Genomic DNA, 25,528 nt, shown 5'->3' on the forward strand with positions numbered 1-25,528 from the left:
AATTAAAAACAGTAAAAGCTTTCTTGAAAAAAAATAATGTATTATATTGTTTTTAAAATGTATTGTACTGGAATTTAAAGAATTTCTTGTCAGCTTTAGGAAAAGTTTTGGATGTAAAGCTGTGTTTGAATGTGCAAAAAGGCTTCAGATGTAGTGAAGGCTTCTGCTAATGGAGGAGATGGGGCGCTAGATGCTTCCAAACAATTCCCCTTCCTCTTGTCGTTTCTTCCCACACTAACTCCAGCACAGTTTCAGAAAGGCCTGTCCTTCCAAACAGACTTAACAAAGCTCACAGAGATCTTCAAGATGAAGTGGAGAGCTGAGATTTAAGAATCCCTCATGCTGTGAGTGAAAAGTCTCTCTCAGTATTGTAGAACCATTACATAGAATGGAATACAAAAAAGCTTTACAACATAAACCATTGAAACTAAAGTTCTTGTCAAAATGTGTTTTTCTGCAATATGCCACAAAACTAAATATTGCACATTTTCTCCCTCTTTCATGCACATACACCTCCTAAAAATCATTATTCCTTTTGGCTGACATGATAGTATCACAATATAACAATAATAAAACATAGATTTCATAACAATATCTCTGGCTTTGCTTCACGAACGAAGATTCAGGAAGGACTCATCCTGCACTTTGTACAAGCGCATTGGTGACTAAAAAGGCCAACCCGGGACAAACGGGTCCGGTTGCAGAAAGCACAGTGGAAAGTCTCTTTGGGTGATATTTCCGGGTTGCGGTTCTTTCTGAGTTGTCGTTTCTCTTCGAGACTCGTTCGGCGGGAGTTTCAAAAAAAGCTGCAGCATCATGGATAGTGCATCTCCATGCCTCCCGACGCGAGGCCAGGGCAGACTGGTGATCAATTTGGCCAAGCCTGAGATGTTGTTTCAGGGAGTCCTTGTATCTATTCTTTGGGGCGCCCCTCTTATACTGCCCTGTGGCGAGTTCACAGTAGAATACGTACTATTTTTGGGAAGCGATGGTCCTTCATCCTAGAAACGTGTCCTGCCCAGCGCAGCTGCGTCCTCAATATCATGGCCTCAATGCTGGTGATCCCTGCTTGTTCAAGGACAGCAATATTTGTCACATAGTCAGTCCAGTGTATATTTAGAATTGTGCATAAACAGCGCTGATGAAAGCGTTCAAGGAGTCGTAGGTGTTGGCGATAGGTGACCCATGTTTCAGACCCATAGAGGAGAATAGACAGTACAATGGCTCTATACACACTGATTTTGGTGCTTCGCCTCAAGTGTTTGTTACTCCAGACTCTTTTGTGGAGCCTTCCGAATGCACTATATGCCTTTGCTAATCTGTGATCGATCTCTTTATCAATCTTGGCATCTGAGGAGATGATGCTTCCCAGATAGGTGAACTGCTGAACAGACTTAAACACAGATTTGCCTACAGAGATGTGGGGATGGTAGTGTTCTTCCTGAGGTGCCGGCTGGTAGAGAACTTCCATTTTCTTCAGGCTGACTTCCAGTCCAAAGAGCTCTGGAGCTGTTGCAAAGCAAGATGTGAGGCGCTGCAGAGCTGCTTCCGTATGGGCAATGAGGGCAGCATCGTCAGCAAAAAGCAGCTCACGGACTAGATAGTTTAGAGTCTTAGTGCGGGCCCTCAGGCGGCTTAAGTTAAACAGGCTACCATCAGTACAGTAGCGTATATAAATGCCATCTTCTTCTTTGAGATCTGCCGTAGCCCTTTGGAGCATCATGCTGAAGAAGATTGTAAATAGAGTTGGAGCGAGAACACAACCTTGTTTCACACCATTAGTTATTAGAAAGGGCTCCGAGAGAGCTTCGCCATATCTGACTTGACCTTGCTGGCCTTCAATATAGCATCATAACAAATGACAATAAAGTCTGGAAAGAGGGGAGTTTTGTAAGATTTTAAGTAAAAAGTATAGTAATCAAATTTAGAAATCAAAAACAAAATTCCAATTAAGACAAAAACATGGTTAAAATTTAGGAAATGGTCCAGCATTTTGATTTATTCTCTATTTATATTATAGGCAATAAAGATTCTGAAACCCTTGGAGGATGTTTCTGCTAAAGTGGACTCAACAGCAATATTTGACTGCATTTTAGAACTCAGAGATGCTAATACGAAGATGATATGGATAAAGGTAGCCATCTTTATTTATTTGATTTAAATGAAGGATGCTAGCCTGGGAGACTTTAGAAAAAAGAGCAGAGCAAATTCTGCCATAGTGCTTCCTGTAAAGGCACTTTGCTGGGTAACTATATCTGAAGCCACTTGAATTCAGGCCAAGAAATCTAATATTCATTGAGAGGAAATATGGGAGAGTGGCACGGAAAATTGATGCAGATTGGAAATTATTTCTTTGGCTATTTCTTACGTATTTGTCCTGCTTTTCTGTACCTCATTTACCTGCCTCACAGAATATATCAACTTTGACATACCTTCAGTGAGTTTTTTCACATTGTTAAGCTATTCAGCTGAATTTCTGAATTCATTTTCTGGTGAATGTTCACCACTTGGTGCTCTGACAGTTTCAAAGTTACAGTAGGACCAGTTCATAAGTGTCACTTGATAACTGGCATATCCAAATGAACCATGGTGGATCTAACACGAAGGAATATTCATGTTTATTTACATGAGATCTGAGACAATTTAGTTCACGCATTTGGTTGCCAGACATCACATGGTAAATCACAGGCTAGTGGTCAGGAGGTTTCAGTATTTGTTCTTGTCATTCTCAAGTGGTTTTTTTAAAATCCAATTGATGTTTTTGTTTTCCTAAGACATTTTCCAGCAATTCCTGTTACCAGCTGCAACATTTTATTCCCACCGCTAAGTGGGTTTCTTTTTCATTCCAAAACATTGGGTTTTTTACAAAAATAAATTATTTTAGTTAAAGTAAGACAAACCACAAGATATATAAAACCCACACAGCAAGAAATATACAGCACACACTTAAAACAAACAAAAACAACTTCCTCTCCTTCTCTTCTCCAGTCTTTCTTTCCTTCTATAGTGCTATAGCATGTCAGTGAAATTTTGCACTATAGTACTACAACTCTAAGAGTAAAAAAATAAAAGATGGAAGGGGGAAAAATCACCCTTCAGACTATTGGATCAGCTAACCATGCCCCAGTTTTAAAAAACCTTTGGAAGAGCCCTACTGCAGATTCAAGAAATCACAGGAAACAGCACCTCAAAAGAATAGAGCAAACAAACATGAAAGCTACAGCAAACAGGCAAACCCAAGGAGCTATATTACAAAAGCTCATCCTTCTTTAAACCAGTCTGGAAGAGGCCAAAGTCTTACACATGGCTGTGTGTCAACTATCTCTAATATCCTCTCATTCTAGTTTGCATACCATGCATATCTAGTTACACTGTTTACATTCAAAACGTTGACATTTTCTTTTCCAGGACAATGAGCCTTTGCGTCTCCAGTATTCTTTGGGAAAATATGAAGCAAAACAGATGGGCACTAAGTATATGCTCTACGTCAGCAATGTGACTGAAAAGGACATGGGTGTATACTCTCTAACAGTAGGCGATAAGCAACTCTCTGCAAGATTGCATGTAATAGGTAAAACTGATTTATAATGCATATGAGAAAGAAAGATTAGTCATACCATCAGCTTGTACAAGTCACAGCCATGTTTATTTCTGTAATAATAATAATAATTTGTTTTATTTATATACCGCTATTCCAAAGATCATAGCGGTGAACAGCAAGTAAGCTAATTAGCAAGTAAGCTAATTTGCCCCCAACAGTCTGGGTAGTCATTTTAGTGACCTCGGAAGGATGCAAGCCTGAGTCGAGCTTAGGCCCTTTTGCTGGTCTTGAACTCGCAACCTTGTGGTTTTGAGTGAATGGCTGCAGTACAGGCATTTAACCACTGCGCCACCAGGGCTCCATGTAGAGCTGCTCTGATGTGTACAAGCTGAGATTGTGGCTCAATATTTCAAAAACATTTCCACTTTTACAGCAAAATATTCACAGTGAATTTTACTATTTGTCTCCTCTTGGTTTGGCTTGGTTTTTCTACAGATGAGCCTCTGACATTTTTGGCAGACCTGAAACCTCTGAAAATAACAGAAAGACAGACTGCTGTCTATGAGATACGTCTCTCCAAAAAGGTGCCCAACTTTGCCTGGAAGTTCAATGGGAAAGAACTAAAGCGAGATGACAAGTATGAAATCATCACATCAGAAGATGGCCTAACTCACACACTGAAAATTAAAGATGTTCGGCCAAGTGATGTGGGTGAAGTCAGTTTTGAAACTGGAGATCTAGTAACCAAGGCTGAACTTTCCATTCAGAGTAAGACTAACCCAATCTTTAAAACAAAGAATTTGAACCAATGTTTTTATACAACCTGTTTGGTGGCTGGAAGAAAATGTGGAATACACACACACACACATACACACACACACACAGAGCACCACATCTGCACACTGTTCTTAAGCTGTCAGCCTTACCACTCTCCTTGATGTTCACTGCTACTATGATCACTGCTGAAATCTGTGGATCCTTCATCTGTTAGGGATAAAGGAGAATTGCATTCAGTTCTCTGTTTTCATTACATCTTTCCAAAATCTACAAACTTCTTCATAAATGCAATGGACGTGATGATATTTTTTTTACAAATGAAAATATTAATGTAAGAGAAACTGAAATTAAACTATTTGTCCATTCAGGCCCAGGCCTTTGAATTCTTGGGTTTTAAAAATCTGCTTGTGAATTCCTGTGTATTCAAACAACTTAGTTGTGTTACTGATTTAGAGTTGCCACCTCTTGTTCTTTTTATCGCTTTCTCACTTTTAACAGTTATGTTGCAGGGAGATACCACATGCTCCTCTCCATGTTGGAAATAACTGTACTTGATGAATTTGGCCCAGTACAGATAATGAAGAATGTAGACCAATTTGTTTCTGAGAAGTGTGTACCACACAGATACATATACACACATTATTGCCAGCATCCTGTTAATGAGTCCACCTCGTGTACATCTTATTTATTTCATTGCAGAGGTTGGTATTCTCTTCCACATCCTACAATGACCATCTCTCCACCACCATTCTGGACTCACAGTTTTGCTGTGATAGCCTCACTGAACAGCCATTCTGTGGCTTGTGTAGAGTGTGAGGATTGGCTATGCACCATAGCCAGATACAGACCAGTGATTTCATTTGCCAAGACCCCAGTGTATCTTGGGGAAGGTGTTATCAGTTTGCATTTGGCTATGAGGCACAACCAGACATTTCTCCAATGATCCACACTGTCCACCAGCCACAAAATGGCCATTGAGGGAGATTATTTCAGCATACCTTTGAACTTTGGTGGTGGGGAGTGGGGAGTCACAGCAGAGTTCCACCTGCAGAACTCTTATGCTGTGATGAGCAATATAAGATCTCAGCCATTATTTGTATGTCTTTATTTTATAAAAACACACAGACACACACACATATAAAACTGAGATAGAAATAACTACAGTACATTAAATGAAACAGCAAAATGAAAACAATGGATTTGTGTAAACCCTTCCCCAACCCCCATGTTTGTCTCCTCTTCTCTCTCAAGGAACACCAATTAAGTTTATCAGAAATCTGAAGAATGTCCGAGTCAAAGAGAAGGGCAAAGCTTGCCTGGAATGTGAGCTGACAACTAAAGATGTTACCTTGAAATGGATGAAGAATGGGAAGGTGATTGAAAGGTCTAAAAAATTTACCATGATCCATGAAGGGAAGACAGCAGAGCTGATCATAGATGATGCTGAGCTGAGTGACACAGGGGAATATATGGTAATTGCCATGCAAGACAATGACCCCACAGAGTACTACAGCAATTCTAATGTGACCGTAGAAGGTAAGACCTACTAGCCAGGAGAACATTTTGAAATATGAAGTGAAACTTAATGTTTCATTTCCTTTCAGTCATAGTGTCATATGACATTTTATTCTCAAGACATAAATGATCTCCATCTGATCAAAAGTGTACACTTGCATATTACCTTTTGTCTATTGGCAGAGCTAAATTTAAAATGTACCTATTAATGGCTAAGGGACAAGACACAGATAACATGAATAAATTTAACATGTTCTCTTTTCTCACACAAACCATGAAATTTGATCTTGCATTTTCTTAGAAGAGTTGCACAGTAGGATAAGACTGTGGTCAAAAGACCACAATGCACAAAAACTGGCAAATGCCCTGAAATAATTCTGAGCCTACCTGCCCTCATATACAAAAGAGAGAGAGAGAGAGAGAGAAGTACAGTGGCGCCCGCGCCATACGCGGGCATGCCATACGCGGCCTTGAGCATACGCGCTCAAGCCGCAGGGCACGCGCGGGGCGGAAGGGGCAGCGTGTCCCATTCAATTGAATGGGCGCGCGCGCCCGTTGCGGCCCGCGCGCGCCGTTGCACACAAGCCCCATTGTTTCCAATGGGGCTCGAGCATAGGCGGAATTCGCCTTACGCGGAGGGATACGGAACGGATCCCCCGCGTAAGGCGAGGACGGACTGTACTTTGTAACAAAGTAGAAGGTTGAAAGCAAAACACACACATTTTCTTCATGTCTACAACATTGTTATATACCATCACCTAGAGCAATATTTTACTTCCCAGAGGTGAGTGAGTAGGGCAACATAGATAGCTCTCTGTCCCACTCCCTACCCCCCACATTTTGTCTTTCCAATAATCCTGCGAGGTTGATCTAATGGAGAGCTGGTTAGCCCAGCTTCACCCAATGTCCCAACTAGTATTTGAATTTGACTCTTTCCAGGTCCAGTCCAGTATTCTAACCATTACACCACACTGACTTTCTGAAAACTGCTACATCTGTCAGTTGTGTGTTTTGTTTTTTCTACAGTGGAGCACACAGATTTACATGAATTAGGGAGGATGTGGCAGTATACTTGAGAGCAGTTATATACCTGACTGACAGTCTCCATTTGGCTGAGAAAGTGATAGGAATGAAACAGCTTTTCATGTAGTTTTACTGAGATGCCTGTGGAAAAGACTCAGTAGAGGCACGACTTTGCTGTATACAGTGGGAGTACACAAGAAAACTAATGTGTTTTTTGCATTTGGTCATAGTCAGGGACAGAGGAGGCCTTGAATCCAGTAGATCTAAATAATCTCCTACTTCACGCATTGCCAAAGACCCCTTTTCCCATTCTTTAGAGCTGGAGTTCACGCTGGGAGGCAAAACCTCTGCTGTAGCTGGGAGGTCTCTGCACTTGTAATATCATATCATATCATAAAGTTAGAAGGGACTGCAAGGGCCATCTAGTCTAACGCTTCTTCTTTTCCTACAGAGAGATTTGCCACCGTCAAGAGTGGCTTGTCAGATGTCCAAGCGGCAACAGGGGACCAAGCAGAGCTCTGTGTTGTCCTGAATGATGAGAAGGTCGAAGGTGTTTGGCTGAAGGATGGCAAAGAGGTAGGTATAAATCTGGGCAACAGTGGACATCCAGATGTTTTTATTGTCTCTTTATTTATTGACCTCCAACCTCTATTATCTTTGCCCAGCCTAATAAGGGATTATGAGAGTTGCCATCCAAAAGCAGCTGAAGGTCTGCAGTTATCTTGATATGAACAGAGAAACTTGCCCAACTGCTTTCATATCAGTGGTGTGGTAAAACCACCTCAGAGGCCTTTCATGGTGTACAATCAGAGCACTATTTTTATTTATTTTATTTATATCCCATCTTTCTTCTAGCACAAGATCTAAGGTGGCAGCACTGGTTCCAATTTATTTATTCATTTGTTGAATGTATATCCTGCCATTCTCCCAAAATGGGATTTAAGGTAGCTTTAACTCCTGTGGCTCCATCCTGGGGTTTATAATTTGGTCAGAGGCAATAGATGAGCTCTCTAGCTGAGAATTCCCTTCCTTCACAGGCCAATTCCAGCATAGAGTGGAATGGAGCCATGGCAGTTCAGTGGAATCATGGTGCTATAACTGTGCTGTGTGAACGGGCTTAGGTGTTAATTCAAACATTAAATGAGCAAATCAAGATGCTGTTGCCTATTCCCAAAGTAAGTGGCACCTTGGATAGCTCCTTTAATATTCAAATTAAAACTCAGAGCAGATTCCACAACAGGGAGGCAACGGACTGCCTCTGCTAGTCCTGTACGCACCTCTGCTTGGCATGCCTTTGTGTCTGTCTGTGTATGTGTGTATACACATATTGCCAGTATGTGTTGACTAATAACCTTTATCCAAGATTCACAGACCTCTTCTAGGAGGTAGCCCAGCCAGAAACTGACACCAGCTGTAATACCTTTTGTAAGGTTTCTAAATTCTTTCCTATAGATTACTGATAAATGTTTTAAAAAATAAATTTTATTATTTACACAGTATTATTTACATAGTACAAATTATATGATCCATAATTCATGATATGCTTTTTCCCCCTCCCCTCCACAAACAGACACTCAGAGGAGATACATTTCATTTAAATTAATAATCATTTTTGGAAATGTGGAAAATACCATTAATTATATTGTTTTACTTCTTCATACCCCATTTTACCTTCCACTTTCTTAATCACAATTTCCCATTTATATGATTCTTTATTGCTTTCCCCAGTACTGTATAGTTAAGTCTTCTTTCCCTAAGGAAATCAAATAATATATATTCTTTTATATATTTAAACAAATAAGACTTATTCCAATTAGATTTCTTTTTCCATCCAAAAGCAATCACTACATGGGCAGCTTTTACGTTTTGTTTTGTTATATAGCTTTGATTACTATCCAATCCTAATTCCCCTAAATTAAGAGTCAAACAGTTTTCTTTGGTTAATTGTATCTCTATCCTTATTGTTATATTTACCTATTCCTTAACTTCTGTCCAAAATTCTTAAACTGAAGGGCATTCCCACCACATATGTATATAAATTCCCTTAGCTCCACATCCATGTCAACATTTTGATTGAAATTTATCATTTATAAATGCTAATTGATGTAGCATCCTGTACCATTTTTAATCATTTTCATTTGTTGTTCTTTTACATTAGTATTATTATTAGTATTAGTATTAGTATTATCATCATTAACATTATCATTATCATTATTATTAATATCCCACCCTTCTCCCAGAACAGGGCAGCTTATAACATTAAAAAGCACCATACAGTTAAACAATCAACAATTTCTTGTAGCCAAATTTTAATTTTATCTGTATCAATCCATAAATCTTTTTCCCAGTTCACTGTCACTCCCTCTACCATTCTAAATTGTGTTGTTAACATAATCTTATAAATTTTCCCTATTAATTCTTTCCCACCTTCTACTTTTTTAAAAATTATTTCTTCCATCAATTTATTCTGCTCTAAAATATTCAATTGTATTTCCTCTAATAATTTAATTATCCCTTTTATCTGAATCCAATACTGATTTCCAATTAATATAATTAATTCTTCTTCCTCTATTTGTGCCCCTGCTGAATCATATAAATCTCCAGTTATTTTAAATTCCTTAGTCTTTAATTTTTTAAAATATCTTCCCAAAATCTTCATCGTTACCTTTATTTAAATATTCTATTTGTAACCATTTCCAGTTTTTTATAACCAATCTTTTACACCATTTCTCCCATAGGACTAATTATTTTCTTTTTAGATTACAGATATGAGAGGAATCCAGATCATCAAGCAAGGGGCTGTCCACAAACTCATCATTGACAAGATGGGAGAGGAATTTGAAGGGAAGTACACTTTCAGAGCAAAAGGGGCTGAAAGTGAGGCCACAGTGAGCATTGCAGGTACAACATGGATACCTCATACTGTTGAAATCACTTTGCCCTTTCCCTTGACTCCTTGTTTCTCTCTCTCTCTTATCCACTCTTAACCAGAGTTTATAAGAATTCCTCAGGAGTGCAGAAAAACACAACACATCATACTTGGCCATATTATTAATCAGCCTGTTGAGAAAGTCAGCTTTCATTTTTTAATATAGTTTTTATTAGTTTTAATCAAAGAACATCATTACGCAGAACACAAAAATATTAAAAATCAACAAGAAGAACCATACATCAGCTTTCATTTTTTAAAAGGCAGGTTTCTAGCCCTTACGATGGCAAAGATGTGCTTAAGAGTGAGTGGGCAATGTGTGGTATATCAGCAGCAGCTCAAAGGGTCATCGAACTGGGAAAGGGCAGGTTAGGACATCAGCACTGTTTCCCCATCTAGCAAAATTAGAATTAATTATGCAAATAAATTAAATTATAAATTATGCAAATAATTAAATATTAATTATTAATGATATACAGTTCAAAATTAACAAAGATAGCACAATTTCTTGATTTCCTATAATTTCTAGAAACTGCTGTTTTTCTTGGTACACAATTTTTCATTCTGGAAGATGCAATATTAGCCCCACTACATTTATTTCTAGGACTTCTGGCAAATCTACCTAACAAAAATTCAGCCCCAGCTCTCAGCCTGCAACCAAAAAGGGATCTATTGTTTCACCTTCTTTGTGTCTTGTCCTCCCCATTAGCCACATCTACTAAAGCAAAAACAAACTTGCATGTATTCTGCAGTAAAACAGCAAAATCTTGAGATTGAGTAAACCAAATTCCAGACCAAAAAAAAAAGCAGAATTCTAACTAAAATAGTTTATGAAAATGTCATGAAATAGTTTATATTTATTTTTGTTAGTGCATTCTCCTTCTCTTGGTTGTAAAGCTCCAATGGGATAAGATGGTATGTTGAAAAACAAAGCAGCATTCAATGGCCATTGGAAATCCTGGACACATTTGGGGAATATCTTGTTCATAAGTTGCAATGTTGTAGGTCTGCCTTACAAACCAATAACTCAAGTTCTTTGATCATTGAATAGTTCAGTGTTCTCCTCCAAACACACAATGATCAAAAGTCATCCCCACACACAGACAACAAAAACCCCACCATGTAAGCAGTGGCAACCACCTTCCCCAGCATGGCCATTTCTTGGTTGTCAGAGAGCAAAAGAATCAGTGGCAACTGATTGTAGAGGGATGCACTGCAGGAATTTCATCTGCAGGGATGTCCTAGGGACCCCTGAAGATCTCTGCCAATTCCTGTAAGAGCATGTCTAGCTAAAGGAAAATATCTGGATGCATCACCATTTATCTCCTCACCCTCTAACAATTTGGAAATTGACATGTTGGGGGTGGTGCATGGCTTTCAAGGTGGTTTTGGTGGGAAACATTGCTACAGCAGGAGACATGGCTACATGAGACAAGTGCATCTCCTGATGTAGGGTTTTGGCCAGTCCTCTCTGGTTTATAATTTACCAGACATTGCTATTCCTGTATCTTAAGGGCTAGAATCCTACTTTAGAATGAACAACAGAAACTGAAATGTCAGTGTCCAGTCTCAGTTTCTATATTTAGTCTGTCTGAATATTATATATAAACAGTCCTTGGTAAGTGAACAAAGTATTGTCAGCTGCTTCCCTGCCTCATAGGCTGCACCACATTCCAATTTATTTGTTTTCCCATGGGAAAAGCCACTGAAATCATCCAAGGGCATGTTATCAGTGCAATTCAACTGCTAATGGAATACATGAATGAAAATATATTTAACTAAGTATATTACTTAAACTGCCACTGTCAAGACCAGACAATGAGACATATAAATGTATGAAACATCCCAAAATGTATTTGTATCTGAAGTTTTCAAGCATATTTTCTCCATTTCTTTCCTCTCTCTCCGCCAGATCCACCTTATATTGACCCATCTGTGCTGGAAACTTTAGCTGCTCATCCAGTGACTGTGAAAGCAGGGCAGACAGCTTACATCAAGGTACCCTTCAAGGCCAAGCCCTTGCCCAAAGTCACTTGGTTCAAGGATGGCATTGAGGTGACTGAAGAAGACAGGGTAGTGATGGAAAGAACCAATGACCAGGCATTGCTCACCATCAAGAACTGTGTGAGAGAAGACAGTGGAGCCATCATGCTGAAGCTGAAGAGTGACTGTGGAACAGCCATTGCTCATCTGCACCTCAATGTTATTGGTAGGCCCTGGATTAGTCTTGGAAGCACAATTAATACTTCAGCTATCATGACTTGGGAATAATTTCCCACTGGGGCTGAGGGAATTTACTCAGATATGTATGTCTATAGCATTGCAGATTCAGTGTATCAGATTCAGGCTTAGATTGTAAACCTGAGGGCAGGGAACCGTCCAATTAAAAAGATTGTATGTACAGCGCTGTGTAAATTTACAGCGCTTTATAAATAAAGATTAATAATAATAATAATAATAATAATAATAATAATAATAATAATGACAGTAGCACATACAGATTGAACTCAGATTTAGGATTCCAGTTGGATTCAGATTGGAATCAGATTTTGGATTTCAATTGTACCAATAGACCAGAGTTACCATGGGGTAGTGGTTTGAGTGTTGGAGTGGGACGCGGGGATACAAGGGGCTAAATCCCTGTTCAGTCATGGAAACTTATTGGGTGAGTTTGGGCAAGTCCCACTCTCTCAGCCTCAGATGAAGACAAGGGCAAACCCCCTGTGAACAAATGGTGCCAAGAAAACTTCAGAAGAAGTTCACCTTAAGGTTGCCATATGTCAGAAATGAATCAAAAGCACAGAACAACAACAACCAACAGGCCCCTTGACCTATTCACATTGATTCCACTGTTTGTATGCTTGCAAAGTCTACTCAAGTTGTTCACATACAGAGTTACTCATGAGATGACTTGCCCGTGAGACCCATCTTCTTTTTTGTAGGTTTCTCAGTTAATGCAGACAGTCTCATACAATTGATACTTGTGTGTACACCTGACTGCAGTCCACAGAATTGGGGGGGCAGATGGGGAAAGAGCCTGTCGCTGCAGTCTCATTACTCCACACACTATTCCACATTCTCTTACCCTAGAAATGCTGTCCAAATAGAGGCAAAAGCATGAGAAACTGATTCCATATAAGAATGAATATAATCACATGCTTAAGCCATCCACAACTGAGTAATAGTAGAATGATGCTCTCTTACTGTGCTTTAAGTCATCATCCTACCACTGTCCAGTTATGGTAACTTCAATGTGTCATTAAACTGATTCTTCTCAATAGTAATATCCCATACCATTTTGGATCCTATAGCCTAGCAATTGGATATATGTCCCTACTCAGTGTGAAGACATCAGCCTTTTTCAACCTGGTATACAGTGGTTGTAAGCCACCTTGAATGACATGCAGATCCAGACAACATGCTTTTGGGGTGTTGAGAGTTGTACTCCAAAGCACCTAGAGGGCATGAGCTTGGTGAAGCTTGGTCTAAGACCAAATTGTGATGCAAATGAAGGGCTGAAGATCTTGTTTAGAGTTCAGATTGTTGTGACCATTGCCACTCTTCTCATTCCTCTTTCAGACAAACCAAAGCCACCACAAGGGAAAGTAGAATTCTTGGAGAAGACAGGAAAGTGTGTCAAAATGAAATGGAAAGCACCCAAGGACAATGGAGGCAAGCAGGTGACCCATTTCATTATTGAGCGGAGGATAGTTGGAAAGAAGTCCTGGATCAAAGTTGGTGAAGTTGATAGCAAGCAGACCACATTTGGCACAGATAAGGTGGAAGAAGGAAAAGCCTACCAGTTCCGAATCCTGGCTGTGAACTCTGAGGGTGCAAGTGAGCCACTAGAGACAGAAGAAATCTTTGCTGGAGATCCTATTGGTAAGCACCTGAGCATGCTAGATCAGATTGCCATATGGCTTAAATTTGTATGAACTGGACAAATCCATTAGTCTTAAGATGAGATAGCATGAAAGGAAGATTATTTAACTGCTCTTTGAGGGATGTTCACAGATTTTGATGTGATAGTCTAATCACCATACTTCTCAAAAAGAACTATTTAGTTGGGGTGTATTGACTGAAGGAGGGGCAGAATAAACATTTGTAGCATGCTGTAGCATTCATGTTTGGCATTGGCCCTGCTGTGTTAATTTAACTTTAATCACAGTTCTTCTTGAGCTAATTAGACCATAACGTCTAAAAACTGCCACAGAGAGAGAGAGAGACTAATTTATTGAAATTTCTTAGTGGATAGACCTGACTGGTTACAATCTACTAAGATTTCTAGACTTCCCTGTGATATAGAAACCCAAAAATGTAATTGTTGTTTTTTTGAATGTATGAAGATGCATATATGTTTTTAAAAAATCATGACAGCATTGGTAATTTTGTGACCAACACCTATTTTTTATTTAGTTCCATATTTACACATTTATTTTGTTCTCCTACTTAAATATATTAGTCGTGTGCATCAAAGAAAGCCAAAATTCCAAGAAGCAGACTAAGACGTCATACCTAGGATGTAAATCTTTACTTATTCCATTCTCTCACACACAAATGAAACATCCTAAAAAAATTCTTCCTACTGAGTGAGACAGTAACACCTTTTGCACAGGATTTGATGATTTTTCACATTTGGGGACTTAAGGTTTTGTGCCAGAACATTGGTACAGAAATGTGTTTTTCATAAAACAATGGTGAATGTTCTACTTTGGATCTCCTGGGAGAAGGACTGGAACAGAAATAGTGGGTTGCTTCTGCTTCCTCTCCCTCTTGCAGTATTCAATGCTGCTCTGACTCATAGTGATGGTAGTCATATTTATTCTTTGAAATAACAGCCACCTTATGAGACACTTGGAGCCATTTTATACTATACAGTTATATATCTCTTTAACTAACACGGCTCCATCCTATGGAATCCTGAGATTTGCAGTTTAGGGAAGAGCCTTTAAAATTCTCCATCAGAGAGCTTTAATATGTCACCCAATGACAAATCCCAGGATTCATTAGAATGAATGTAGTCAATTAAAGTGGAATAAAAAGAGAAAATACCAGAATCCACTCAGCTGTTCACTAATGGATGTTGAGTTAGGACTTATTGAAATACACACACATGCACACGCACACGCACACGCACACACACATCCCTTTTTATTAACCTGCTATACCCACACACAAATACTTATAACAAGAAAACTGTATTGTGTTCTGTTATCAAAATGATAACAAGGAAAAGAAACCACTGCAGGTGTTATCAGTACTAAACAACTTTCAAAACATGAACTAGCTATGAAAAACACCATATGGAATATCTATCTATACAATAGTAAATACTTCTACAGTCCAACCATAAGATGGGAAAACACTGAATCAATGTGGAGAAATCATATGTATAGTCAGGTGACCAAATCACCATGATGTTTTCAAATAATCCAAGTTATTCTTGTACTGCAGTTCCACTAGTAAAATACAAAGGGTCTCTGTCCTGCTGTTTTGTTTTATGTTGCCAGGACTGCTTGCATATGCTAGCATTCCACAGGGTGTTTTTCATGGATAGTCCATGTTTTGAAGGTTATAAAGTTTTTGTCTGTTGTATCTGAATGTTTGCATTGCTTTATCTTTTGTGCAATTAGGAGCGAATAGCCTCAACAGTGTTGCCAATTTCGCGACTTTCACGCGAAAACGGGGACTTTTCAGAGCTTTTCGTGTGATTTTCGCGCCTGGCTCTATTTCAGTGCCTTTTCCGTGCCTTTGGCCCATTTCATCCCCAGACTCCTGCAGAGCAACCAAAACCCTTTGGAGTGTAACAGTTTTCACTCAGCCAAGAGGGCTGGAGAAAAAACTCTCTCTCTCTCTCTCTCTCTCTCATGACTCCCTCTGAGAGCCAGGAGGGAGCACGCCCCACCAACCCCAACTGTTTAGAGGAATAGTTCAGCCAATCAGAGAGAGGACAGTGATTGCCCCCCCTCCCTCAGGCATTCTCAGGCTCCAGGGGCAAAAGTGCTGGATAGAGGCTCCAGGGAGTGAGGAATCTTGGCTGGCTTAATCCCAATTGCCTTGGATTTCCAAGTAAGACATAAGGTTTAAGGCACACAAAGGCAATAGTTGACAATGGTATCATGGCTTGATGTTGTGGACTTCTGTGTCTGCCTGAGAGTGACATTTGAATTTCTGAATTCCTGAGCTTGGGCAGAGTGCCCCAAGCCTACCTCTCAGGGTTGTTGTTGTACTGTGAGGTGGACCATTTGGGTTGTGTGATGTGAATGTGATGTCCCTGAGTGTGTGTGTGTGTGTTAGTGATTAAATCTCTGCCTCTGAGCATGGGCAGAGCACCTGGTAAGTTGGCATCCCTGCCCTGTCTTCCCAGAATTTTGTTTTGTTGCTCTCTTTTGGTTCCCTTTTCCATTGCTATCCATCCTGCAGAAATAATCCAGTTTGGCACTGCTTCTAACTGCAAGGCTCCCTGCGATGATGGGATTCTGGGCACAACAAACCACCAAGCCCAGAATTTCATGCATGGAGCCCTGGCAGCCGGTAAAAGCAGTGTCTCAACATGTCACAACAAACTACAATTCCCAGGATTCCCTGGTTTGACAAGGGAATTGCCTCCACGCTTCCAGATCACAGCCCCAGAGAATGAGTCTACAGGATATCAGTGTTGCCAATTTAAGTCCACTTCTTCAGCTGCATTTGGATTTAATAATGATGATAATGGTGATGATGATAGAGAGATCTTGGAGCACCTTTGAGTCTCACTGAAAGAAAAGTTGGCAGCATGAGCTTTCCTAGACTTAAGCGTACTTCCTGAGATGCATGGGAATTGTAGTTCATTGTGGCACCAGAGCTCTTTCTCACAAAACTACAATTCCCAGGGTTCCCTAGCACTGAGCCAGGGCAGTTAAAGCGGTCTCAAACTGGATTATTTCTGCAGTATGGATTGGACCTTGAGCATTTTTAATAACGAAGGTCCAAAACACTGCAGAAATAATCCAGTTTGTGACCGCTTTAACTCTCCTGGCTCAGTGCTAGGGAATCCTGGGAATTGTAGTTTGTTGTCACACCAGAGTTTGCTGAGAGAGAAGGTTAAATGTCTCAGAAAACTAGAATTCCCAGGATTCCCTAGCACTGAGCCATGGCAATTAAAAGGGTGTCAAACTGGATTTATTTCTGCAGTGCGGTAGCATCCGAACACATTTCTATTTGGCACAAAGCTTCCTGAACCCCCTTCATGCCAAAATAAATATCTTTAAAGGACTGAAAGATTCTTTGTTTGGTTCAATGGTGATTTTGAGAGTTGAAATAAGTTATAATTATTTTTATTTAATTATGTTTACGTTTATTTGCAAAACATCTGCCATTTTAACATTATGGGAATTTTCCGGGAATTGTGATTGAATATTCTGTGTGATCTGGGGGGATTCAGCGGGTTTTGGACAAACATTTCCGGGAATTATCTTTGAGGCTTGTTGGCAACACTGATCCTCAACTATCTCATCCCTTACATACATAGTTACCATAGTTTTCTCCCTAGTGCAAGAGAAAATGAATATCCTCCTGTAGTATTCTCCCTATATTTGAAACATCCTCTAGTGCTGTAGAGAATATATTCTGCTGATAAAAATAATATGTGGAGATCAGAGGAGGTGCACAGAACATCTGTTTTCTGTGTAGAAAAAAAAGAGGTATTTTACACACACACAACCATGTGTTTTTCTCCCCAAAATAATCCTTCCACAACACTGTGGAAAGTTTGAATATCAGGAGAAAATTGGGCAAAGTTCTCACTCTTCTTCCTGATAATGTTTCCCAACTGTCATGAAAACCGCTTTTCAACCAATAATTAGGAATATTCTTTCCATCCATAGTATGTATACACTTATAGACAAGCATCTAAGAAAGAAAGAAAAACTACTTCTGTGCCTGCTCTAATTGACCTGTACTACAACTCTTTACAGATCCCCCAGGACAGGCTTCTCAACCTCAAGTTACTGATGTTAGCAAAGAAGCTATTACCATTACCTGGAATCCTCCTGCTAAAGATGGCGGCTCCCCAGTAATGGGGTATATTGTAGAAAGAAGAAAAAAAGGCAGCAACCTTTGGGTCCCAGTATCCAAAGAACTAATACAAGGTCAGCAGTTTGCTCTAAATCCCACCATGTCCATCACAACACAGATATTATATAGTCCAAGGCAGGATAAAGTAGTAGTCTCAGGCAGCAGATGCTGCTTAGAACTTCTTGAAAGGGAGTTCCAGAGCTTGAGAGCAGCTTCACAAAATGTGCCTCTGAAAGTGGTGAAGCTAAGGACTCATTCCCACTTACATTTAAACCAGTTTGCAATTTGCCTTCGGTCCTTGTTAGTAAATTAATTCCAAAAGGTCCATCGTTCCCACTATGAAAGCAGATCTTTTCATTATCCCCTTGTAATCACTTCTTTTTCGGCACGATTGTCATCCCTACTAGTTTGCGCTGCTTCAAAATGCATGTCAATTATCTGTGCATCATCAGTGACATAAGTGGCAGCCCGGGCAGCCCGGATTGGGAACTATATATATATATAATTAAGAGAAGATTCAATTCATTGGTTTTGCAATTACTTGCCTCACTATGAGCTACCCTTGGATCGCCCGGGTAATTGCATGTAGTTGCAAAACCAATGAATCAAATCTTCTATCAATTTTATTTTTTTTAAAAAGCCATTTGCCCATAGGTCACACCACAAGCACAAAGGCAGTGCTGAGGGAGGGAGGATAGTGGATCTACCAAAGACTGAGGAGGGATGGTAAACACCCCTCTGCCATTAGTCCCTCCTCTCCAGAATGATGCAATTCAGATCTGTTTTTCCCACTTGTTGAACACACTTCAGAATCGATACTTTTCAAAAGAACCACCAAAGAACTAATGTCAGGAAAGAGTGGGTTTTTTGCATTTGCCTCATTTCATTATGATTGAAATTGATCACAGTAGGATCAGAACTGGTTTCAAATGGGAATGATGGTCATATAACCCAATCAACAATTCAAATCATAATGGAAACACAGCCTAAGAGAAAGTACTACAGATCTCTGTCATCATGAAGCTGCAATTGTGGCCGCAAGGGGGCAGCAAAAAGCCATACAGTGCTACCTCGGGTTACGAAATTAATTCGTTCCGCCGCTCCGTTCGTAACCCGATAATTTCGCAACCCGAAAAGGCTTTCCGTTAGCGCTGGAAAGCCGCTAGCCGCGCTTTGCGTTTGAATTTCGCGCCGAAATAAATTTCGTAACCCGAAAAAAACATCGTAACCCGAAACAGTTTTTTCCAATCTAACTTTTTCGTACCCCAGAAATTTCGTAACGCGATCATTTCGTATCCCGGGGCACCACTGTACTCTATCACAGCTTTGTTGTGTTTTGTTTTATTTAAATACCTCCTCATTTTCCTTGAATAGGAAGATAGCTGCTTCCAATGTGTTTTTATTGGAGAAACAACCTTGCTTGTTCATTTTGAACCTTGTGTAATTTTAAGCCTTCTTCCTATATCTAGATACTAAATGCAAAGTGGACAGCTTATTGGAAGATACAGAATATGAGTTCCGTGTCATAGCAGTGAACCGAGCAGGCCCTGGACTCCCCAGCAGCGCTTCCAACTCTGTTGTGGCAAGAGATCCCATCAGTATGTCTCTCTACTTAACTGATTCCTAGTGCACATCATATTCTGAGTCCATAATCTTTTATTGGCAATGTACTTTACTAAGGTATAAATCCCAGGAGGTTACAGAAAAACAGAACATTTTTACTTCGGACTTTATCACACCGGGGGGGGGGGGGATCAGGGAAAAGAGGAGGTTTAAATGGACATTAGCCTGTGAAAATTGCATGATCGTGGTGAAGATTTTCACATCAGGAAATCTCTGAATGGTTTGTTGCTGGTTATTACCTGTTCATTGCCAGGATATGTTCTCTTTAATTGTGATGCATGTGAAAATCTTCACCACGATTGCACGATTTTCATGGGCTAATGTCCATTTAAACCCTAGATTTCCCCCATGTGATAAAGTCCCTAGACCAAGACAAACCTATGAAAGGCTGAAATAATCCAGAAATAATCCAGGCTGACACCACTTTAACTGTCCTGGCTCAATGTTATGCCATTCTGGGATCTGTAGTTTTGTGAGATATTTAGCCTTCTCTGTCAGAGAGTTCTGGTGCCACAACAAACTACAATTCCTAGGATTCCATAGGAAGAAGCTATGGCAGTTAGTGGTGTCAAACTGGAATATTTCTGCAGTGCAGAGACAGCCAGAGTATGGTATAGTCTTGCCACTAATTTTATATCAATAATTAGAGGATACATTTTTGGGTTGTGAAAAATATATTCCCCATGTTATATCCCTGGGTGTGCACAACTCCCTGGGTGTGCCTAAATACTTTTAGCTGATAACTTTGACATCTTTGCTGGTGTCCCATTATGTTTACCAACACAGGAACGAAAAGACTTGAAGTTGGGAAAATGCCAAGGTAGCAAGAAGGAAGGTTACCCCTAGAGTTAGCATCTAGGATGAGATTATTGAAACTGCAGGGGAGCTGCTATTGAGATAGCATAGACAAGACAGAAGGAACTCTGTAGGATAAATGTCCAACCAGCATGAGACAAGCAAGAGCTGAGGGTTCTTACAGTAGCTCTTGCAGGGCCACCCTTCCTTGGTGGAGGTCCTCATCCTGGAATCAATTAAGTCAAGTTTTCATACTCTGGAACAGAACATAGTAATGGGAGACCTATTGCTGTCAACTGATTACTCGGCTTGGCTTGCCACATGCTCAGGTCTAGAGCAAGGCTGATTAATATATGACCCACCAGATGTTGTTGAACTACAATGTTCATTGTTCTTCATCATTGCCTATTCTGACATTGCAGTCCACTAACATCTGGAGGGGCACACATTCCTCAGCCTTTGTTTAGTATACAGAGGGGAGCCCTGCCCTCTGGAATTAGCAATGCCCGAGGACAGTGGTCCCACACAGAGGCTGTGACAAAGCCTCTAATATGGGGGGGGGGGAGGTGCTAACTCTTCCCATCCCCTGCATGCACTAGCTTCTGAGGTGTGGGGGACCCTTTTTTTCAGTCTGTTGAGGTTTCCCCAGTTCCAAGAACTGACAGGGCCTGACAGTTATTAAAAAGTAGGAAATTTATCATGGAACTGGGACCTTTGCAAAGGAGTCATCCATAAGACTGTGTATTTCATGAACCCACCAATGTGTGTAAAAATTGACCATTCCTGGTTTAAACCAAAGTAGTGTCCATCTTATGGGTGTATAAGTTTCCTACTGGGTTTTCATAATATCTAGGATGGCTTGCAAAATTCATGAAAATTTGTGGGTAGATCTAGGAAAGGTTCATCATGGGGGCTATAGTTCCCAGAATCAGGAATTGGAGATTTTGGGAATTATGCTTTAAAGAGATATTTTTTCCAAGCTCTTGTTTAAAGAAGTGTGAAAGAGTGAGGAACTTCTGTTTATGGTTTGTCTCATTCACACATGCAGGTCACCTGCTTGGTATTTAGTTAGTATGCAATAATAGCACATGTGTGAACCACCCTTGAGGCTACCATTAGATGTATGCCACAGTGAACACTGTAGGAAAAATTTCTGGGCAAACATGCATCAGATCAGCTGCAAATGTTCCAACATGTCATTCAGGTTGTATAACTATTTCCTGCACCAAAAACAAAAACAAAACTGGAGCACTGATAGCATGGCTGGTCATATATGAAAACATTGAGTTAAATCAGTTGAGTTTATCAGTTCTGTACAAATATGTTTCCAATAATATATACCCAATCTGCACATGTTTTATGGTTATATACTGTTCAAGATTGTTTTCACTGGTTTCAAATTGTCAGTTTTAATTGAGAAATTATTTTAATATATTTTTATTGTTTTAATCTTTTTCATTATTTATTGTTTTAAATTGACTTTATTGTAAGCTGCCCTGAGATCCTTGGATAAAGGGCAGGAGGAAGGAAGGAATATTGTGAGTGTTTTGCTGTTGTTCCAGAGCCTCCTGGACTGGTGAAGGGTTTGCATGTAGCAGATTCTTCCAACTCCAGCATTTCCTTGGCATGGCAGCAGCCAGATGAAGGTGATCCACCTTCAGGGTATATACTGGAAATGCGAGCTGAGGACACCAAGGAATGGTCCAAGTGCACCAAGATCCCAATAACTGGTACCAACTACACAGTGGGAGGACTGCAGGAGAGGCAGAAATATTTCTTCCGGATTCGTGCTGTGAATGAAGCAGGTGTGGGAGAACCAATTGAGTTAAAGGAAGGTGTCCTGGCCATGCCTCCTCCAGGTAACTCTTTAGGGTTCAGCATTCAGATACAAATGTCTCTGAAACTATATCTGTGTCCTACTACTGGGAGTGTTGCCTAGGGCTGCTGGGAGTGTGCAGTTCAAAAGGATCTGAAAGGCCAAAGGATTCCTAGTATGAAAACATATTCTTGCTGGCACTAAACAAGTCCAGGTTTACACCATTCCATGGCAAGAAAGGGGACCACCTAGGAACCTCACATAGATTATCCTTAGTTCAATAGATCCATGGATAATACTCACTTAGAACCAATATAGACATACGCTCCCAACTTTTTCAAAAGTTCATTTCTTCTGGGTGGGATTGTGAATTTGGTTGGAAAAATGACACAAGAAGGAAGCAGAGCTTTGAAAAAAATGGCTGGGTTTATTCCTAGGAACTGTAGTACAATAAAATAACTATTCCAAGCCCTGGAGAGAAAGGTGCAAGGAGTCAGCCTTTCCTTATGTTCTATGTCCTTCCACAAGGGAAAAGATACATGGGGCAGGTATATTTTTCTGTAGAGGTGGGAAAGTAACTGGAACAAAAGCACAATTTCCTTTGGAAAAATAGCACAAAGGTTTGTATTCTTCCTCCTGGTCAAATGTGTGCTGTTCAAGTCCAGAGTCTGCCATGGCTGGAATTAAAATTAAAATGGAGAAACTGATGGGAGTGTCATATGCCTTCTAAATCACTTCTAAGTGCTACTACAGTGCTACCATGTCAGCATTTCCAAAATGAATTGAACCATCCTGCCTTTTTAAAGACACAAAGAAGTAACTGAAGAGCAAATGACAGCTTTCTGACAAATGGGTCTAATTATTTATTTCCATCTCTCTTTATTGTGGCATCCTGGTGTGTCCTGTAGCTGCTCCGAAGTTTGACTTGACTGTCAGGCTGCAGAATCACATGGTTGTTCGGGCTGGGACAGCCCTCTGTATCCATGCCAGCTTTACTGTAAGTCATACCTTTGCACTTTATGGTTAGCTCCTTCTTCATCAAGCAAATTGTGCCTGATGGTTTCACTTTGTAAGTAAGGCTTGGTAATAGTACTATCTGGAGTTCCCTGGTATTCTCCCTCCAAATGCTAACCAGGCCCCTTGTATTATCATCATCATCATCATCATCATCATCATCATCATCATCATTATTATTATTTCTCACCTGCCTCTCCCTACAGATCAAGGCAGGGAAGAACAAACAATATCAGTTAAGAAGACATCAGTTAAAACACACATCAGTTTAAAAGGACAAACAAGATGTACACATATTAAAACAATCCACATTTAAAATTCACAATTTAAAAGTCATCAGGATAAGCCTGATGGGAACTGGCTGTCACAGTAATCAATGTGGTTTAGCTTCCAAAATCAGGCAAGCTCCAGTTTGATCAGGGTGGTATGGTGGCATATGTGTAATATATCATAAACCACTGAGACACCCTCCCAAAAGATGATTTCATAAATTAACTACTTGTTCTGATTAGGAGTTTTATTTTTAAAAAATCATACAGGGAGATTTGCCTTTTTGCAGATTATAAAACTGTTTTGCAAGAAAACATTGGCTAAAGGAAATAGAAAGGATTAAGGCAGTTGATGTAGGTGACTACTTGATGTAAAAGACTGTAGATTTTGTCTCCCACTCAAGCTGGGATTTTATTGTGTTGTGTAAAAGAACATTTCTAGAGAAAATTGTTGAAATAGTTACTACACAGTAAATTTCATAATGGGTATATTGTTCTTTTAAATTTAATTTAATTGTAATTTTATTTTTAATTTAATTTAAATCCAATGATTTAGTACAATAAAGCTGATGACGGACTTCTTTCTGTTGAGCTTCCCATTTTGCACTACTCCCAGTAATGTCTTCAAGTCTGCCTTAGGAGTTATTGAAACCCATAGCTATGGAAGCATAGAATGTTATGTAGAAATTAGGAGAATGACTATGGGAAATGATGGTTGCACTGGGAAAAGAAGTTAAACTTAGATCTTGGGGAAAGTTCCATTTTTTGGATTATAAGCACCCAAAATGGCAGAAGAGTGATTCTCAGATTGGTTATCCAAAGGATGTGAAGTACTCATGGAAGCAAGGCTTCACCATTATGTGAACAAGTTGTACAGTACCTTCTGGTGTTGTGTATTATGTTTAACATATCTGCTCATTTAACATGTCTCTTTATTTCAATCAAGCAGTTGGAGGGAGTAAGGGTTAGATATGAAGCAGGGAGACTTAACCTTTTACCCCAGGGGTTCACAATTTTTTTGGCCTCAAGGGCCATATGTGTTACGAGGCTGGGGCTGAATGCAAACAAGTTCCCCATGCACACATACACCATACCTTCCAACATTTCACAGATGAAAACTAAATCATGTGTGGCCAAGCAATATCAGAGTGTGGTGAAGATTATGGAAGTTATTAACATACAAGTTAGGAAAGGCTGCAACAGTTTGCTTTTGCCTGAGTCCAGGAAGGGAAAGGCCAGATTCCTTCCTTTCTTCTCCTCCCTGATGAATTGATGGAGGGAAATTACTTTGCAGCAGTTGAAGTAAGCTGAGAACAAAGGGGGAAAGTGAGAGGAGGAAAGAGAAGCTGAAACAGTGAGATGAAGAGAATTAATTAGGACTGTCCCTGCCAAATCAGGATAGTTAGAGGGTATGATACCCACCGACACCCATATCCTGGAATCATGGTACAGTTGATTTTTTTCTTCCTGCTAGCAATGGTATAAGAAGGGCATCTTATATGAGGATCTCTAGTGAGGAGGCATCAGGCAATCTGTGTTAAGGGTTGGTGGGCCACAGTGAAGATCCTGGGATGCAGGCTGGAGATACACCCCCTGGTTTTTTCTGTGTCTTGATCCTCTAGGATGCTGTTCACCACAGCAAGAAAGCCAGTATTGGTGCCAGGATTTTTGGGGGTGGGGAGCAGGAAGGAAAGAGAGAGGTATGGATTTATAAGGATCATGGTACAGGAGGAGGCGTTTAAAATGCATGGATTCCTTTCCATGCACTGAGATCCAGATTCCATTACTCAAACACATCCCAGCATCCCAGATGCATGAAACACAAAGAAAATCAATATAATGTCTAGTCTGACTTTAAGAAATCATACATGTGACCCACCCAGACTAGCAATAATTACCAAAGCAGAGGGCAGCATTTTGAACATGGAAAATTTTCTGTTAAGTAATCACAGTAATACAGAGTAATGCTGGTTTGGGATGCCAAACTAATCAGGGCTTTAGGAACCCTATAATCTCCTCCTCTCCAAACAAAGCTTTGTCAAAGAGGATCCCACAGTGTTATTCCTCGTGGTTTACTTGCAGGGGATTCTTAAAGCTTGTTAAGTTTTACCCGGGGTGGTTTGAATGACTGTGAAGTTAGGCAGGATTCATGTTGTTTCTCTGTGGGTGTG

General features: G+C 40.0%; 1 protein-coding gene across 2 annotated transcripts in view; it reads left to right on the forward strand.

The window, feature by feature from the left end:
- The window catches only part of IGSF22 (immunoglobulin superfamily member 22), a 49,417-nt gene that overhangs the window by 15,805 nt on the left and 8,084 nt on the right, over positions 1 to 25,528 (forward strand). Inside the window, exons 8-19 of one of the 2 annotated variants that reach the window (XM_042446239.1) lie at positions 2,021 to 2,134; positions 3,409 to 3,571; positions 4,037 to 4,309; positions 5,570 to 5,854; positions 7,308 to 7,432; positions 9,616 to 9,757; positions 11,698 to 11,994; positions 13,365 to 13,667; positions 17,741 to 17,914; positions 19,310 to 19,438; positions 21,821 to 22,117; positions 22,983 to 23,071. In XM_042446239.1, coding sequence (XP_042302173.1) covers positions 2,021 to 2,134; positions 3,409 to 3,571; positions 4,037 to 4,309; positions 5,570 to 5,854; positions 7,308 to 7,432; positions 9,616 to 9,757; positions 11,698 to 11,994; positions 13,365 to 13,667; positions 17,741 to 17,914; positions 19,310 to 19,438; positions 21,821 to 22,117; positions 22,983 to 23,071 — 2,391 coding nt within the window. The remainder of the gene's footprint in view (positions 1 to 2,020; positions 2,135 to 3,408; positions 3,572 to 4,036; positions 4,310 to 5,569; positions 5,855 to 7,307; positions 7,433 to 9,615; positions 9,758 to 11,697; positions 11,995 to 13,364; positions 13,668 to 17,740; positions 17,915 to 19,309; positions 19,439 to 21,820; positions 22,118 to 22,982; positions 23,072 to 25,528) is intronic. The other variant, XM_042446238.1, reaches the window with a different exon arrangement.

The sequence above is a fragment of the Sceloporus undulatus genome, chromosome 1 (assembly GCF_019175285.1).
Source record: "Sceloporus undulatus isolate JIND9_A2432 ecotype Alabama chromosome 1, SceUnd_v1.1, whole genome shotgun sequence".
Taxonomy (NCBI): Eukaryota; Metazoa; Chordata; class Lepidosauria; order Squamata; family Phrynosomatidae; genus Sceloporus; species Sceloporus undulatus.